The sequence below is a fragment of the Rhipicephalus microplus genome, chromosome 4 (genome assembly GCF_043290135.1).
Source record: "Rhipicephalus microplus isolate Deutch F79 chromosome 4, USDA_Rmic, whole genome shotgun sequence".
In the NCBI taxonomy this organism is placed as follows: Eukaryota; Metazoa; Arthropoda; class Arachnida; order Ixodida; family Ixodidae; genus Rhipicephalus; species Rhipicephalus microplus.
The window spans coordinates 226,281,702-226,297,370 of NC_134703.1; the positions used below are offsets into that span (position 1 = coordinate 226,281,702).

The 15,669-nt window shown below is 41.1% G+C and overlaps 2 protein-coding genes across 2 annotated transcripts; both read right to left on the bottom strand.

Annotated features, from left to right (window-relative positions):
- Positions 1 to 394: 394 nt before the first annotated feature.
- On the bottom strand, positions 395 to 11,423 carry LOC142814492 (uncharacterized). The gene is made up of 3 exons (XM_075893258.1): positions 11,415 to 11,423; positions 10,676 to 10,913; positions 395 to 5,491 (listed from the first exon to the last, which is right to left on the bottom strand). Exons 1-3 carry the CDS (start codon positions 11,421 to 11,423, stop codon positions 4,794 to 4,796), a joined length of 945 nt encoding a protein of 314 aa, XP_075749373.1. The 3' UTR covers positions 395 to 4,793.
- Positions 11,424 to 12,637: 1,214 nt separating this feature from the next.
- LOC142814773 (uncharacterized) lies at positions 12,638 to 15,661 on the bottom strand. The gene is made up of 2 exons (XM_075894031.1): positions 13,926 to 15,661; positions 12,638 to 13,582 (listed from the first exon to the last, which is right to left on the bottom strand). Exons 1-2 carry the CDS (start codon positions 15,319 to 15,321, stop codon positions 13,362 to 13,364), a joined length of 1,617 nt encoding a protein of 538 aa, XP_075750146.1. The 5' UTR covers positions 15,322 to 15,661; the 3' UTR covers positions 12,638 to 13,361.
- Between the last annotated feature and the right edge of the window lie 8 nt (positions 15,662 to 15,669).

The window sequence follows — 15,669 nt, forward strand, 5'->3', positions numbered from 1 at the left end:
TTTGTAGCACCGAAACTTGGCTTTCAGACGCTGATAAAAATCTTTTCGGCTTCCCCAACTACTCATCTGAATACGCACACAGACCATCAAGCAATCATGGTGGAGTAGCCGTCTATGTATTATCAAACCTGGCGTTCAAACGACGGCATGACCTTGCACTAAATTTACCTAACTGTGAAGCTTTTTCGGGATGTGGTGTACACATCCCGAAAAAAGTAACGCCATTATGACCATACATGATATCAATGTTGACCATTCAGAAAGAAATTGCTGGAAAGGTTGATGAAAAGAAATGTAGAGTGATAAAAATTGTGAAGGTATGCTGAAATGAATAGTCAGTTTCGCACAAAAATAACTACCACACAATTGAAAGAAACACAGACAGGGTGGGTGCTCCCTTGTAACTGTCAATTACTTTATTATTCTTCTGAACAGACAAGTGGAAAGAATTTGCTAAATAAATGTGCACAGAATTTTTATATATCACATAATTTATGGCCACTATAAGCCAGAATGACCCACTTAACCAGTACAAACAGCTGATAGAATAACCACAAGCAACACACCATGCGCACCATGACAGAAAAGAAAGCGTCAAAATGAACGTCCTTATTGTGTCTATTTAGGTTTTCTAGAATGCGAAGTAACATATGCACACCTGGCGTGCGGTGCATAACCTCCCACATAACCTCATACATAACAAAAACCCAGAGCGTTTCGCATTTCTTCGCTTTAAAACACGGTCTTGCACATGCACGTGAACAGCTTGCAACAGAACTGCCGCAGCTTTATGAAAGCAAGAGTCTCTTCTCTGCCTGGGTTCATTGCGCTCATGCAGCTGAGCCATCACTACGGATACATGCATATACATGCCCAGAGGCATCCGTATGTTTACATCATCGCCGACAACACCGGCATCCAAGTGCCACTCAGGTGAAAAGTAGAGACATTTGTGACGGCATTCTAGTTCAAATTATAGATGCCCTACAAAAGCTACATTATTAGCATGTACGCATGCATGCAGGTCAAATCGGTAATGCTGAATGCGACCTCTTAAGAAGGTAGACATTTTGTTTGACTGTGACGGCAAATGTGTTTCTCGAACTGCCTAATTCATTGAATTCTAATGGTATATATCTCTGTAGCAGCCACATAATCTCATTATATACAAATCTAATTCCATTCGAATTACACTGAAATGTCTACTGTGACAGGGGTATCTAATACACAAACGGTTTGGAAACGAATGGATTTTGTAAGGCGCACACGATAAATGGCTTTAAGCTAGTGCATGGAAAGTGCATGAACATACAGTCAGAGGTTTCATCTAAGAGGTGAAACAGGTTTCACCTAAACTACAGGTTTCCCCCAAGAGGGGAGTGTGCAAAATATGCCTCATACTTTCACTTTAAAGTAGGGCAAGAGAGTTGCAATGAACCTTCCCCCCCCCCCCCCCGTGATGAAGAACTGTGGGTAGACCGAGATATCCCGAATATTTATTTAATTATTTCTATATACTGCAGTCTTACAGGATCATGATTATTGGGGATGAGGTATAGATTGCATGAAAAACAGGCTTGAGTAATGAAAAAGCTTGTAGTATCACAGGAATAACAGTGATGCATATGGAAAAGTAATAAAACAGATACAGAAGTTTTCGTGGAAAAATGTTACTTATAAGCATGAGTACAAACTCCAATTCATAGTTGCCTGTTCAATATAATTGTCATACTACACCTGCTCACACCCCTTGACAATTACCCATAATCAGACTTGTAGGTACTGCAAAATGCGAAGCAAGCACCCCCACCCAAGCAAGTGCCCTTCTCCCTTTTGCGGGAGGTGTTAAATAAGTGCCAGGGACTAGTCGAGCAACGAGAAAGTGCCCCCTCCCAAATCTGGTAAGGTTATTATTCGCTGTAGGGGGAGTGGGGGGGGGGGCTTGCTTGAAATCTTTTGGTACTTGCATTGATAAGTATTCATTTTACTTGCACACACACTTTACTCACATCCACACATAACTTCAATGAAGAATATTCCCTCTACTCCCCCCTTCAGTGCTCACCCATTCGCCCCCTCACGCCTACTCTCATCATTGAGTGTTCACTCATGTTCATGATCACATCACTCGTCACTCACTCAAATCATGAGTAGTCACTTGCATTCAAGCTCAGACTAACTCGCACTCATTGACATTCCCTCACAATGATGCTACATGGAAACTTGCACTCATGTAAGTAATCGCTGATGTTTTTACTTAGATTTTCTCAGGACACTTGTCACTCACTCATATTCATACTGATGCCTTTCAAATGATTGAATGTGTGCACTTATGATTGAGTATGTCAAGGTAGTTTCCATAATTTCTTCAGGTACATGGTAATAGCTGCTAACGATTCAATTCAAAATAAGTGAGCTCTGTATACAAATATCCATGTGCATAGGTTTGTTACCGTGCAAAAGTGTGTCACAGTTCTGTGTGCCAGTGTGGTCGAGAGCTGCACACACTAGCTGTTGATAGTTGCACTCGGTTGCTTCTCGTGTTTGAAGCTCTCTCTCAAATCGAAACCGAAAGTGGTCAATAATGAGGGGCCTATAATTATTTATCTGTCATGTGCTGCAGCAAAGGATGCGTCATGTTATGACTAACAGGCCCCCAGCAATATATTGCAGCAGAAAAACGCGAGGCCAAAGTTTTTGTGTCAGTACCCTTAGAAAGACACTTGAAGCAAACAACTATTCATGATAAAGTGAAAGGTTGATGTCCAAGAACATCTAAAGCATTTTAAAGATTTGCATATTAGTAATTGAGAAATTGAGCAAATGTAGCACACAACATGCACCACCAGTGGAATGCAATAGTGCAAAAATCGTGACGTAGCAGACCCTCAATATAATTTAGAAAAATAGTAAGACTGCCTTAAAAAAACAAAGATTGCAAAAGGAAATATCAGAAAAAAAGGTTCCAAAATGGTATAAAATATTACGCGTGCATTCTTTTGATAAATTGAAAGAAAACAATTTCTGGTGCCGTTGCCTCTCAACACATAGGTGAAAAAAAAAGGTTTCATTTTTGCCAAGCTCTGCACGCTGATGCGGCATAGTCTAAACATAATTTTATTATTCATTGCTGCTAAGTGTGCAATGCTGGCTCATAAAATTCCACCTAATAGCAACCTAGAAGTTTTGCCCTACCCTTGCGATGTCATAGGTTGCTCAAATTTCGCGTAAAACTTGATCAAGAGCAGCTGTAGGGCAAGACTTAATTTACCGATGGGTGCCTTGGAAGGAACCTCTATACTCAAAGTAACTGAGTATTGCACTTTGTCAATGCAATGAACTGAAAAGCCTACTTCTGAGCTTGCTAATAGCATGCAAACTACCGAACCTTGGTTTCCTTTCAAACTAACGTTTTTTTATGAAACATGCACCTTGAGGTTTCTGGAATGGCATTTTAGAAGTTCAGGCTAAGTTTATGTACCGTCGTAACATGCAATAACTAAATTTTGAGGGAACCCAATTCTTACTGCGACGAAATATTTTCGAAGAATCTGTAAATGCACAAGAGAGTCACTACATTTGATGACTCACGAATACGAAACATATTTCAACAGAAGTCCTTGAATAACGAAATTCTTAGAAAAAAGTGTGTAAATAATTCACTATCGTGACATTACCTGCATTAATAAATTGCTCAAATGCATGAGTAATACACTTGAATTGCAAAAAAACTATGACCACAGTGCACTTGGGTAGCCGCCACCATGACTGTTTACGAAAAAGAGAAGCTGGCGTTCATGATGATGATCATTCGTTCATCGCTACGAGCCACTGCAGAGTGCCCAAGCCAAAAATTTATTTAACTAGCAGTAACTACACCTTTACACCTTTAAATGCAAACCGCAAGAATGTGTGACAACTTTACAGTGGTCATGTGGTAATATTTTAAGACTTGCACGAAAACACCCGCTTATTATGCTAACTCGTAATCATAGACTAGGTAGCGAAATTGGCATCTACATGGAGCTTCTTGCGCTGCAGTAAGTTGTGGTTCACTAGCTTTGTTGGCTTTGCGTGCCCATTGCTGCCGCACGTCGTCGCGTGTATGGAGTGGTAGCAGTGACTGTGTATGCTTAGTCCAACGTAAATTGCATGAAGCGATCGTGAAAGCCGATTTGTCTGCCCACAAAAATGCCCGCTTCAATGAAAAAGCGGAAGTTCATCACCCTAGTAAATAAGGCTGAAATTGTCATTCAGGTAGAAAAGGGCAAAGAAAGAATGTACGTTACTAAGAATGCAGCATCTCGTCCAGCTCGCTGTCCACAATCATCAAGGGCACCATTATTTGAGGGCAAGAAGAAGGCTCCCATTATTGGTATGCTTGAAAATGGCGTGGGAGCTAGAAGCAAAACCTGGATGGTTGCACTGTTCCCGGACGTAGACAAAGTGGTGTCCGCGTAGTTTTGTGAACAGCAGGAAGGGTTGATACAGTGTGCGAACACACTTTTTGCAATAAAATGTTTTTCAGTCAATTTCCTCTTCCCTGTCGCTTTCTCATGCCACATAAGTTCCCGCAAGAGGAATTTTTTTCGCTTTCCTCGCCGATTTGCTAATTGCGGAAGTCAACTGTATTGTTCTTTAGTGTCCCTTCAGCATTTGTGCACTAGAAATTGCTATGACATATCCCATAAGGCATCAGTCTCGTTCGATGGAGTTCGGCAAATCACACACATACATTTTCTCATCAGCTGGAAATGCAAGTAACGAACAAGGTGCAACAATATCCGAAACCTTCAACACAGATGGTTTAGACACATGTGAAAAAAAAACTCCTTAATGTGGCCAGGCAGCTTGACATTACTTTCAGTGCATACTATTTTCTTGCACAAAAGAATTATTTCTTCAGGATTGTGTGAGAAATTCTGCACAACAACAATCCTGTCGATCACGAAATATTCTTCTTCAGCAGTGCGCACAATGCTGCTATCACTCTTTTTTGCCCTCGTATAATGCCTGCTATGCAAAATTGTTCTCTTGAAGGCAAAACGAAAATGTTCATAGAAATCACTTGCAGACATAAACACTGAGTGCAAAGCACTGATTTCCTCTGCTGTCAACTCAGGCGGAGGATCAGGATTTCCAAACAATGATACTGAGTCAATAGATGTCACTGCCAAAGTTTTCGGATAGCCAAAAAGAGAACAGGTGAAATCTTTGACCTTAGTTTCAAAGGACCGTAGTTTAGTGACAAGATGCAGCTGCTGCAACATCACGAGCCTCTCTACAATCTGGTTTGGCACCCCTTTTGCTCCCGTGATTGTCTTCAGCAGTCTTCCATTGCCACTCTCGAACACAAAGGCAGAGTGTGCCCATAGTGGCCCGAACCTTTCCACAGAAGACGCAAGGTGCAGCAGTTGATGCAGGGTAAATGTCATCATGCGTGGACTGTAGAGTGTCTTCGTCCGGGAGACGAACTCTTGTAGCAGACGACCTGGATTTTAATATTCAGTACTAAATGAACGCTGTAGTTCTGAATGGAATTGAACACTTCAAAAGGCCTAATATGACGCAATGGGCAATGCTAAAACCAAAAATTACATGAATGAAGATATTAAACTAATTTAGGTCGTGCATTTTAGTAATGCCACTTTGACATTTGCACCTCTTCATGGTAAAACAATGCGGTAAATGAGAACAGGGGCAGAATACTCGTCATGCACAAAACATCAAGTTTTCATAAGGCAGTGATTATATATATCAAGTCTTATTATTTTAGAAGCAGTGTGGTAAAGACCTCGTCCTAACGGGAACTGGAAACAGAGGCTGCACAGAAACACCTAGAACTGTAACATGCAACTTCAGCACAACTTCTTCCGAAGGCAATGTGTCAGTAACCGGCACTACACTGGCCATCTAGAAAGCACTAGTTTTTGGTGGTGGTGGCAACATACATCTTGTTTTATATTTGTGTTGTGTTGACGTCTGATTACAACGCCATATTTATTGAAGAAATTTACTGTAAATAAAATGTTCTCTGAGCCACGCCACTTTCATTGTAAACATTGAGGTGTGGAGTAGTTTCGGCATATCAAAGGAGACGATTCTTAATTTCTTTACAGCAATTATGAAAGTGACCATGTTTAAGACAACAATCTTTCACAAGAACTAAATGGTCGAGAAAGCACCAACAGTGACAGTGACAATGCAGATGATGCTAAAAAGCATGCTGCACATCACATCATGTGCTGCTTTTAAGGTACCCCGAAACGGATTTGATAATTTAGCATAAACACTTTGAAACGCTAAAGAAAGTCCCAAGAATCATTTTCAAACAAATTTAAACTCTTTGAATAACTGTGTATTAGTTTCAAGGCTTTAGACATATACATCAATATTGATTGCAATGGCTCAGTTGAACGAGTTTTCAGCTTCTTGCATAACCTTACGTAGCTTTTTTTCACATTACATAGCACCGGCGACTGATTTGACTGGCTATGACCACAGTCTGTGTCAGTGAACTTCTGGTGGTACGTGAGCTTTATTTACCTATGTTACAAAATGCCTTTTAAGTTGACGTGAGCTATGCAATAGTGTTTCCTTTGAGGTTTTTTTTATCGGGCATCTTTCTATTGCTAGTTTATTCATATAAGAGAAATCATTTTTCTTTATAGCACCCCTTTAAGGTACGTCGCCACCTTTGAAAACAATACTTCAAAAAAAACTATCTCCCCTTTTCAACATATTCAAATGTACAGGCATTCAGGATTGCTCTGCAGCACAAACGACTTCTCTATATATTTCTGTTCGACAGTTATCTTCGTTTTTAAATTACCAGTATACTTCCCTAAATCTGGAAGTGATGCTTTGTGAAAATGAAACTTACATTTTGATCAGTAACACAAAGTTATACTTGTGCCCAAATTCGCAGGATACATTTAGATTGGTTTGTGAAGAAGTATTGTAAAGCCTATTAAGATGGAGTAATGGTAATTGTGGCCTTTTGTATTGCTAATTGCATTATTTGCTCGTATTGAGGCTCAGAATGTGACACAATGTTTACATTGCGCCAACGTGCTGTACTACCATTGTGAAAGCTATCTTTATCAGTTCACCAAGATTGTCATCTTGCCAATAAAAACAAAATCTGGCTAAGTTCTGAGTTAAACAAAGGCTGAAATGCAAAGTGTAAAAAGTCGATGCACCTGCAAACAATTGAGTGAAACCGCTGGGCACAAGTCAATACAAGCACAAGTGATGTTTTTTGAAAGACATGCTATATGAAGAAAAGACTGTGTAGGCACACATCTGTTTAAATATGTTTTTATGAATTATGCCTGCGCAAAAACCCAAAACATGAATGAATGCTTCAGTCGGGCACTTTGGCAGCATGTCCCCAAAACTGTCCACGTAGGCTCGCACACCGCTTTCTTTGGACTGTTAGATTGAACATGTCAGCTCTGTAATCGAAATGGTGGCACGATAGATATCTTAAGGCAAGCTGACATCAATCCTAGTTACAACAGCACAGTAGCTTGTCTCTGCAAGCACCGCAATCACTCGAAGATTGTGAACCGCCAGTCAATGGCTGACAAGAAAAACATTTATAAAACTAGGAGCAGCTGAACCACCAAACGAGGATTGTGGCAGCTGAGGAAGGTCCCAGCTATGAGCCTAGTGGCTAGAGGAAAACTCCTTTTATTTCTTTTTTTTCAAAACTTCATTTTTGAAGCAGGACTGATAGTTGGCCTAGTTGGTGACATATTATGGGCAGGAACAGCACCCAAACTCACAAGACGAAGAGACACAAACAGCGCTTGTTTGTGTCTATTCTCTTCGTCCCGTGAGTTTGTACGCGGTTATTGCCCATATAATGCTTAATTTTAGTTTATTCTTGCAACAAAAGTCATAACTTTTGAATGATTTAACATTTCTCAATGAAAATCCTATGCTTAATTATGGAACAATAATCTATACAATGAATTTGAATAATTGGAAACTGCCAATGGCTTTTGATGCAAGGTTTTGAGTGGATTGCAACCATCTAAAATTACCCTCTTCTGTTTTTTTAATATACTATACTTATTACTGACAACAGTGCAAATATTCTAATTCACTGCATAGCCTGATTGTACAGCTACATCACCGCCAGGTGATTTTCATTTGCTGTTAAAGGATCGGTATTTAATATCGTTCCCGCAATAAGGGGCAGGAGGAGGCATATTATTGACTATTTCCGTAATTCATTGTGAATACTTGCACTTTTTTGTCTAATATGCCCAAATTGGGTTTTTAAACAGCCACTTTATTGCCAACACAAAGCCATCAAAATCAAAAAAGATTTCTGAGAAGGTGGCAATATACCTTAAGTAATGCAGCATGAATTTTTAGGAGGTAAATGTTTTTTACTGTGAAGGGGGGGGGGCTGCACAGGTGAGTGTGTAATATTTGTTGGTTAATGCTAGTTGTCCCATGCCCAATACAAACTTTGGCATTGGCACATGTCTCTGTGTGCCATAACCAGCTCATATCACAGCTGCCATATTGTTTCATTTATCTCCACAGTGAGTGTTCAGGCACTCATCATCACCATCAAAATTTTCATGTATGTGGTCGTAAGCCTGGTCAAAGGCAACTGCCATGACGTGATGCTAGATTCTAATACTTTTGGTGGGCATGTTGATGTGAGAGCAATATTTATCATAATTGTTGTGCTGCTGTTAATTTCTATAAATTTATATCTTTATTAATTTCTCTAATATGATTATCAGGCAGAGAACTCCTCTATAAAGCATTAAGGTCTGTTATATGAGTGAAGTGTACGGGTGAAGTGATTTTTTAATTAGGCACGGCAAGATGGACTACTGACAATGCGTTACCTGTGCCAGTGCGTGAAACACTGGTAATTGAAAAAGGAGAAAACCCACAAGAATATCGCAGAAAGGAATCCAGAGCCCCGGCATCAAAGAAAGAGGAAGAATCGTGTGGGTGCTTTTTTTTACATTGCGGCAAATTAATTTCACAGTCAAAACACAGTAATCATATTCCCCTAGTCTAGAAAATCTAAAGGTATTGACTTGCATTAACCACCGGCTTCTTGGCCAATCCCCCTTAGTGGGTGAGAGCCACAAAAGAAAGGAACAAGCAAGCAAGCAAGAACGCGGCTAGAATGCCGAATGTGAGCTATCAGGTGCAGGTACCGAGATGTCAAGGCATGCACCTAGCCGGCGACGACAATTACGGAGTCCTGGGGACGATTCAACCACCACCAAGGCTATCGGCTAGTTCCCGGCACGGTCTGGTTCTGGTGTTCGAGCTGAAGACAGTGCTGCAGATGACGTCGTCTACCGGGAGAGGGAACGAGCCGTCGAGCTATGGGCCTGAGCTTAAGCGCTGCCCCCACGGCAGCTTCACCGCTGGACTGTTAAAGAACGCGAACCACTAGTGAGCCGTATCTATCTCCTTGCGTGTCTGGACTTCAACTCAAGAACTGGAGAGACTTTAGACTCGTAGGGGTTTCCCCTTGTTAACGAGAACTGCCAGTGTTTGTTAGACTACCTTTTGCTGATCTTAGAATTCGCCATTTTGTGTTTTTTTTTGTTTTTGTGAAAACATTTTTTTCAGGTAAATGAAACGCTCACCTGTTTTTCTCTCCAGAGAATAAGGTTTCACAGCTAGCCCGACTGGTTTTATTTACCGAACCCGTCACAAGGTCACAAAGAAACATATGGCTACTACAAAAGCCCTTCACATACCTTATTGAGAATCATGGTTGGTAACAAGTTGCAAGGCACTGTATGAGGGGCATCTCTTCTGAACTGTATTTGAGATTGGTTCATTATAGAGCTGGTTCAAAGAATGTGAACTGTTTTGTTATGATGCCTTCTACAGGAAACAAAACAGACTCAGCCAATGCACACACCCCCTTTTTCTAAGTTTAGCACACACAAGTGGTGTATCTCCCTTATGTCCTCTGAAATTGTGATGTAAGAGCAAGCCACATAATGTGAAGTGACAAGGCCCCAATGACTTTCTTTCGGTCTTGCAAGCTGCACTTGCTTGCGCCTTTGTCCCACAAAATTTTTTTCTGCATTTCTTCTCAGCGCCTTTACACTAAGCACTTGGCACTACCCATTGTATAACAAAGAACTGCAAACACACGCTGTAGTAAGCGATCCACCTTCATAAGGCTAGATAGAATCAAGCGAACAACAACCAGCTGTGGAAATTCCAAGCAGTGCACCATATGGTGGAATGCGTGTGTGCTGCCTTTGCCTCTCTCAAATCTAACTTCAATGAAGAACGAAAAAAACACAGCTTTGTTTTAATTTTCCACCATTTATGTGCCACTTGGGCACTTTATACTTTTCAGACATGATCATCACCAACTTTACTACGGAATGCGTTTGTTCTTTAAAAGGCCCAAGTCTATAAAGGGACTCTTAAACAACCATACTTTTAAACAACCACACTTTTTAGAAGCAACAAGAAACCCACCCACACAAGATTTCACATTAGAACAAAAGCATTTGCTATGAGAGCCATGTTACGCTCACCTGTATTTGAGCATGAATTTTACCTTTCGTATTGACTTTGCAACTAAGAAAATTATCAAGCAAACATTTTCATCTCTTAACGGATAACCCTTTACACTCTACAGTCAATCTGAGCAACTTACCAGCACGCTGAACTTGTGGCGAAGTCAGCTCTTCTAAAAGGAGTATGTACACAGCTTCAACAAGAAGCACAAAGTGGTTCAGGTGGCGCTGTGGCAGGATCTCTGAGCAGCATGGCACGGCATAGAAGAGGAGCCAGTGGCACCATTCACTCGCCTTCCAATGGCAACGTTCTCTGATCGAGTGTGGGAACCTAGTGAAGCACTGAGGAGGCTTGATGAAGAGCAGCCTCTTGTCCACCTGTGCGACAGTTGATTGGCGCCCTGCCGTATAATGTGATATAAGTAACCCATTCCACCATTTTATAAGAGGGACATAGTTTTGCAAAAAAATACCATAAAAGAGAGACTGCCATATTGAAGCATAAGCATCTATTGCAGGCACGAGATATACGCCTCTGGAGTGCTGAAATACTGAACTGTGTGATCAACAAGTTGCTTTTTTTTCTACTTCCCAGCATGTTTATGTGGCAGCATAGTGTACTCCACATCAAATGAGTTGCAGAACTCATGTACCATTGCCTGTGCATGGTAAGAGAATAAACCAGAAAAATCGTAATTGGGCCATATATCTTGATGCCATGGCCAACATTTTTTATCCAAAATATACTGTTCATCTATAATTATATAATAAGAATCATTTTTCAAGTACTTAAAAAAATGATAGGCCTGGGCAGATAACAGTTGGTAATGTTAGTAGTTAAGTGCAACTCGTGAGTAGAGGTTCTAGCATATTACTTACCAATGTCATTCGGTTTGAACCACCAACTGGAGATGACAGCTATCAACATGTAAAAAAAAACAGCCCTCTAGCCTTTAACTTCAGCTTCAGTATTGTTTGCTGTTAGCCTCCCATGACTTTATACTGTGCTCTTTCTTATCAAGAGTGTTTACACTTGCCAGTGATTCTTTCATATAATGTAACTACATTTGAGAAATTGTATTTACCTTAATGCAAATGACTTTTACCAAATTTTTGATCTGAATAAAGGTAGATGCTTAGGAATTGTTTATTTTGAGCTTCAATTAAGGCCATTTGCTACAGGTCAGAAGTGGTCTGTAGCATTTAAAAAAACACAACCCCTACATTGCCTTCCTTCTGAAACAAATTCTTTTCTCTTTTGTATTTTGTTTCCACTCACTGCTTACTAAGGTTAGAAAATATTGTATGAACTCAATCACTCTAATGGGGAACACAGCACTGCATGGCTGTGCTTCACCAAGTGCATCAGGGTGTGGCAGGGCACTTGACCATAGCGGCGCACATGTAATGGGATGTGTCACTCTAACTGTATAGCACAGCTGTGCGAGTAAAACATGCTCCATTGTTGAAGTAGATGTTGCAAAGCACCCTCTGTGGCTGCACTACATCGCTCCAGTGTGCAGTCGCACCGCGTTGAGTGGCACTGCGCTCAGCATCGCCACACTAAGCGACGTTCGAGTGGATAAGCCGGTCCTATTGCTCTTTAACAAAATATTGCTGTAAGAAAACTACGAAAGCAAAACATAGATATATATTATATTTCAAAGCCTTCATCGTTGTGAAAAATCCAACAGGCTTTTATTCTGAAGTTGTTGTCCCAATATGATATTTTTAATGCAACCTGTCATCCCTGATGTAGTCTACTTATGCCTTGCTGCTTTAGCATTTACCCCTGTTAGCAGCATTAGCTAGCATTTTTGATCTTTTACTATATATATATATATATATATATATATATATATATATATATATACATATATATATATATATATATATATATATATATATATATATTTATATATAATACTATGTTGTGAAGTGAAATACTAAGATACACGACTTCAGCTTTTGCAGAAGTGACGTAATTCCATAACCTGGACACAATGGACACAAGCATGCCAGATTTGCAAAGTAAGATGAAATAGACACTCACAGGTCAGATCAGCATAATTTAGATATTTTGGAATCGTATGTACTGAATGTTTCTCTAACAATCATACCATTTATATTTAACGACACATTTCATGTACAACATATGTTAAAACTGTTTCAGTCCAAATGTTCATGCATGTAATAATGAACTTTTGTGACACTGGGCTGCCTTCTAAGGCACATCACCTGAATAATTTTTTTCAAACGCATGACAAACTGCCACACACAACATAATATATTGTATATGTCAAGGAATCGAGCTGTGTGAATTTTGTGAAAGCTTATTGATTTACAGTAAACTGACAATGCGAATTAGACATGGAAACTTATTTAAACTTGCACTGCAGAAACTATTAAACTTATGATGAAAATTAGGCCATATAAACAAACAAGACAAAAGAAAAAAGCAGGTACACATTGTGCCTTGCTTTCTTGCTCTGCCAAGTTTTCATCATAAATCTATACCAACCAGCCCACCTATCAACCCTTCTGCATTGTACGAAACCAATGTCTCTTGAATTCCATAAAAAGGTTCTCACTAACTAACGACAAGCAGCCCTTATAACCTGCGCCCATCATGTAGCATATATTTAGCTACAGGTAAGCATGTTACTTCAGACATTTTCAGGACATGTTGAGACAAGCTGGGGGGAATTCGTTCACAACGAGTTATGTTTTGTCCTTAGTCAAAAACATGGGGCTGAACCCCGACTTGTATTCTACAAAGCAATACCAACCCATGTAAAATGCTTCCTGATTGTTGCTGGAGTCGAACTAAGCCTCCGCAAAACACTTGGTGACGCCAAGAAGGACACAATGCATGTAGTCCACAGTTTGGCCGAGGACAAGGTCAAAGCCCTTCAACCTTGCAAGCGGGGAAGGTCCTTTCAGCCCATTCACTGGCTCGCCGACCTCAATGGCAAATTTCATGTCTCGCATCATGCCTTTTGGTGTTCGCAGTTCATCTGCCACGACATTCGTGTACCTCTGGCGTCCTACAAAAAATTGGTAGAAAAGCTTCAGTAACCACAAAGCCCTTATCATCAGACAATGCAAAAAGTGTAATTTAAACACAGTTTCACAGCTTTATTTTAGGCTATGAACCACTTGAAATAATGGTTTTCTGTATAGTAGATACACTGGGCCCTATTGCTTTCTATTCTTAGATACTAGGCATTTTGAATTTGAAAATATAAAGGCTTTACAATTCTAAGTTTTTCATAGCAGGTTACTACTATTAGCAAAACACTATATTGTAGCAGTAGTTTAGGCACCAGCAATATTTTCTCAACAGTGCGGCACTCAATGAGTGCAATATACACAACGGGAACAAATTACCTTCATGATGCTCTCCGCAAGCGTAGCACCAGGGACACCCGAACAAGCCATTAAACTGGACCATGCTATTCACAGCAGCACGAGCAGGTGCATCAACGCAGCAGCAGACAGCATGGATGGTCGACCTAATGACTGATGATGCTGTATTCCAGATCAGGTGGCCAAAGTTGTTGACTTCTTCCACGAACTTGCCCATGAACAGTGACATGTCAGGGTGCCGTCCAAACCAAAGGCCCGCAACCAAACAATTTTTCATACGACACTCAGGTGGCAGCTCATTTATCAAGAACTCGATTGGCCATATCGATGATGTTGACAATTTAAAGATGGGGCTCCCATCTGTATTGAATGTGAGCGTCAAGTCCATGCTGCCAGAAGTCCCACTCCGGCGCAGTTTCCTGAGAATTGCCCCATCTGTTATGTTGTCCAGGGCCACTGAGGTTTCGTTGCTGCCTTCATTCAACTGAATAAGTCGCTTGAAGAGATCATCTTTACTTCGGGCAATCAATGATTTTACTTGCTCTTTCAAGTCTAGAATAATAAAAACATTTCCTTTGGCCTTCAGCGCTGAGACGTCACTGTCTACAGAACAAGTGGGGCACCTCATGGTACTTGCACCAGTTTGGGAGTTCAGCAGGCTGCCACAGACATCACAGTAGAAAAAGTGCTTGACGAGGCTCCTTGTTCTGGACGACCACATCTTTCTGAACAGGTGCTTTGTTCGTGGAAGAGTGTTCCCCTTGAAGCCAAAGAGGCCATCAATAAGACTGAGAAGATCACCTAAGGCCACCCAGATGAGGCCATGAGTTATCACAAAGGCCATGATCATAACTACTGCCGCTGCCTTCGATGTTGTTGACCCAGGCAAAGTATGAGAGTCCAAGAGCGCAAAATCTGCTGCTAGTAACTCCGACTCATCTAGAAAGGTCGGGAGCGCCTCTTCCGATTTGTTGCTAGCTTCAGTGTCACCATCGTTCTCAGAACAGTCGCTGCAGTCGCTGAATATGTCATCCATTAAAGGCTCATGCAGCTGGGTTTCTTCAACACTTTCAGTGCACGCACCATTATCCGTCTCCGCGTGTTCACAGACAGTGTCGTCGTCAAAGTATCTATCGGCCTGTGATGAGCGCACATCCTCGGGGTCCAAGCCGACGTTGTCGCCGCGACTAAGCGCATCGTCTGCGCCGTCTGCGGTCAAGGCAGGCTCACTGGTCGATGGCGACGGGTGACCGCTTGATGCCTGCGCGTCCGCGGAGACTTCGGCATCGTAGCGAGGGTCACAGGGGCCGCTGCGCTCTCGCTGTTTTTTCCAAAACGCCGTCGACCGCGGCAGCACGAAGGGCTCGTCTCTGTCGAGATAGCGTTTTCGAGTGTTCCTTGGTGAATCCTGGCTCATTTTTCGTTCAAAAAGCACGGCCTCATAGAGCAGCCGGCGCAGAAAAATGACTTGAATGTGGTCGTCCCTAGAACACCTGGCGCAAACAAACTTTGGGGATCGATGAGTGAACTCATGTCGAACTGTCAAACCACCACGACACACAGGAGCACGTCCATAGTACTCGCATGAGTTGTGAATTTCTCTAGGCTTCCTGTATCAAATTGCGAATACATTACTGTTTTTTCGGTTAAACGCAAAAAATATGTAGCGTCATCTATTGAGTAAAATACTTACTATAATTTGATTATTTGTGCTTTGTTGTTGTTTTGAGGTAGTGCAAATGATAGTTAACTTTCAAAAAATTGA

Bases quoted from the DNA above. Each gene is read 5' to 3' on its own strand.
- LOC142814492 (XM_075893258.1), bottom strand. The intron at 5,492-10,675 runs GTAAGTTGCTCA...ATTAAAATCCAG, and splicing joins GCCACAAGTTCAGCGTGCTG to GTCGTCTGCTACAAGAGTTC.
- LOC142814773 (XM_075894031.1), bottom strand. From the start codon at position 15,321: ATGAGCCAGGATTCACCAAGGAACACTCGAAAACGCTATCTCGACAGA. The intron at 13,583-13,925 runs GTAATTTGTTCC...AATTTTTTGTAG, and splicing joins TTGCGGAGAGCATCATGAAG to GACGCCAGAGGTACACGAAT.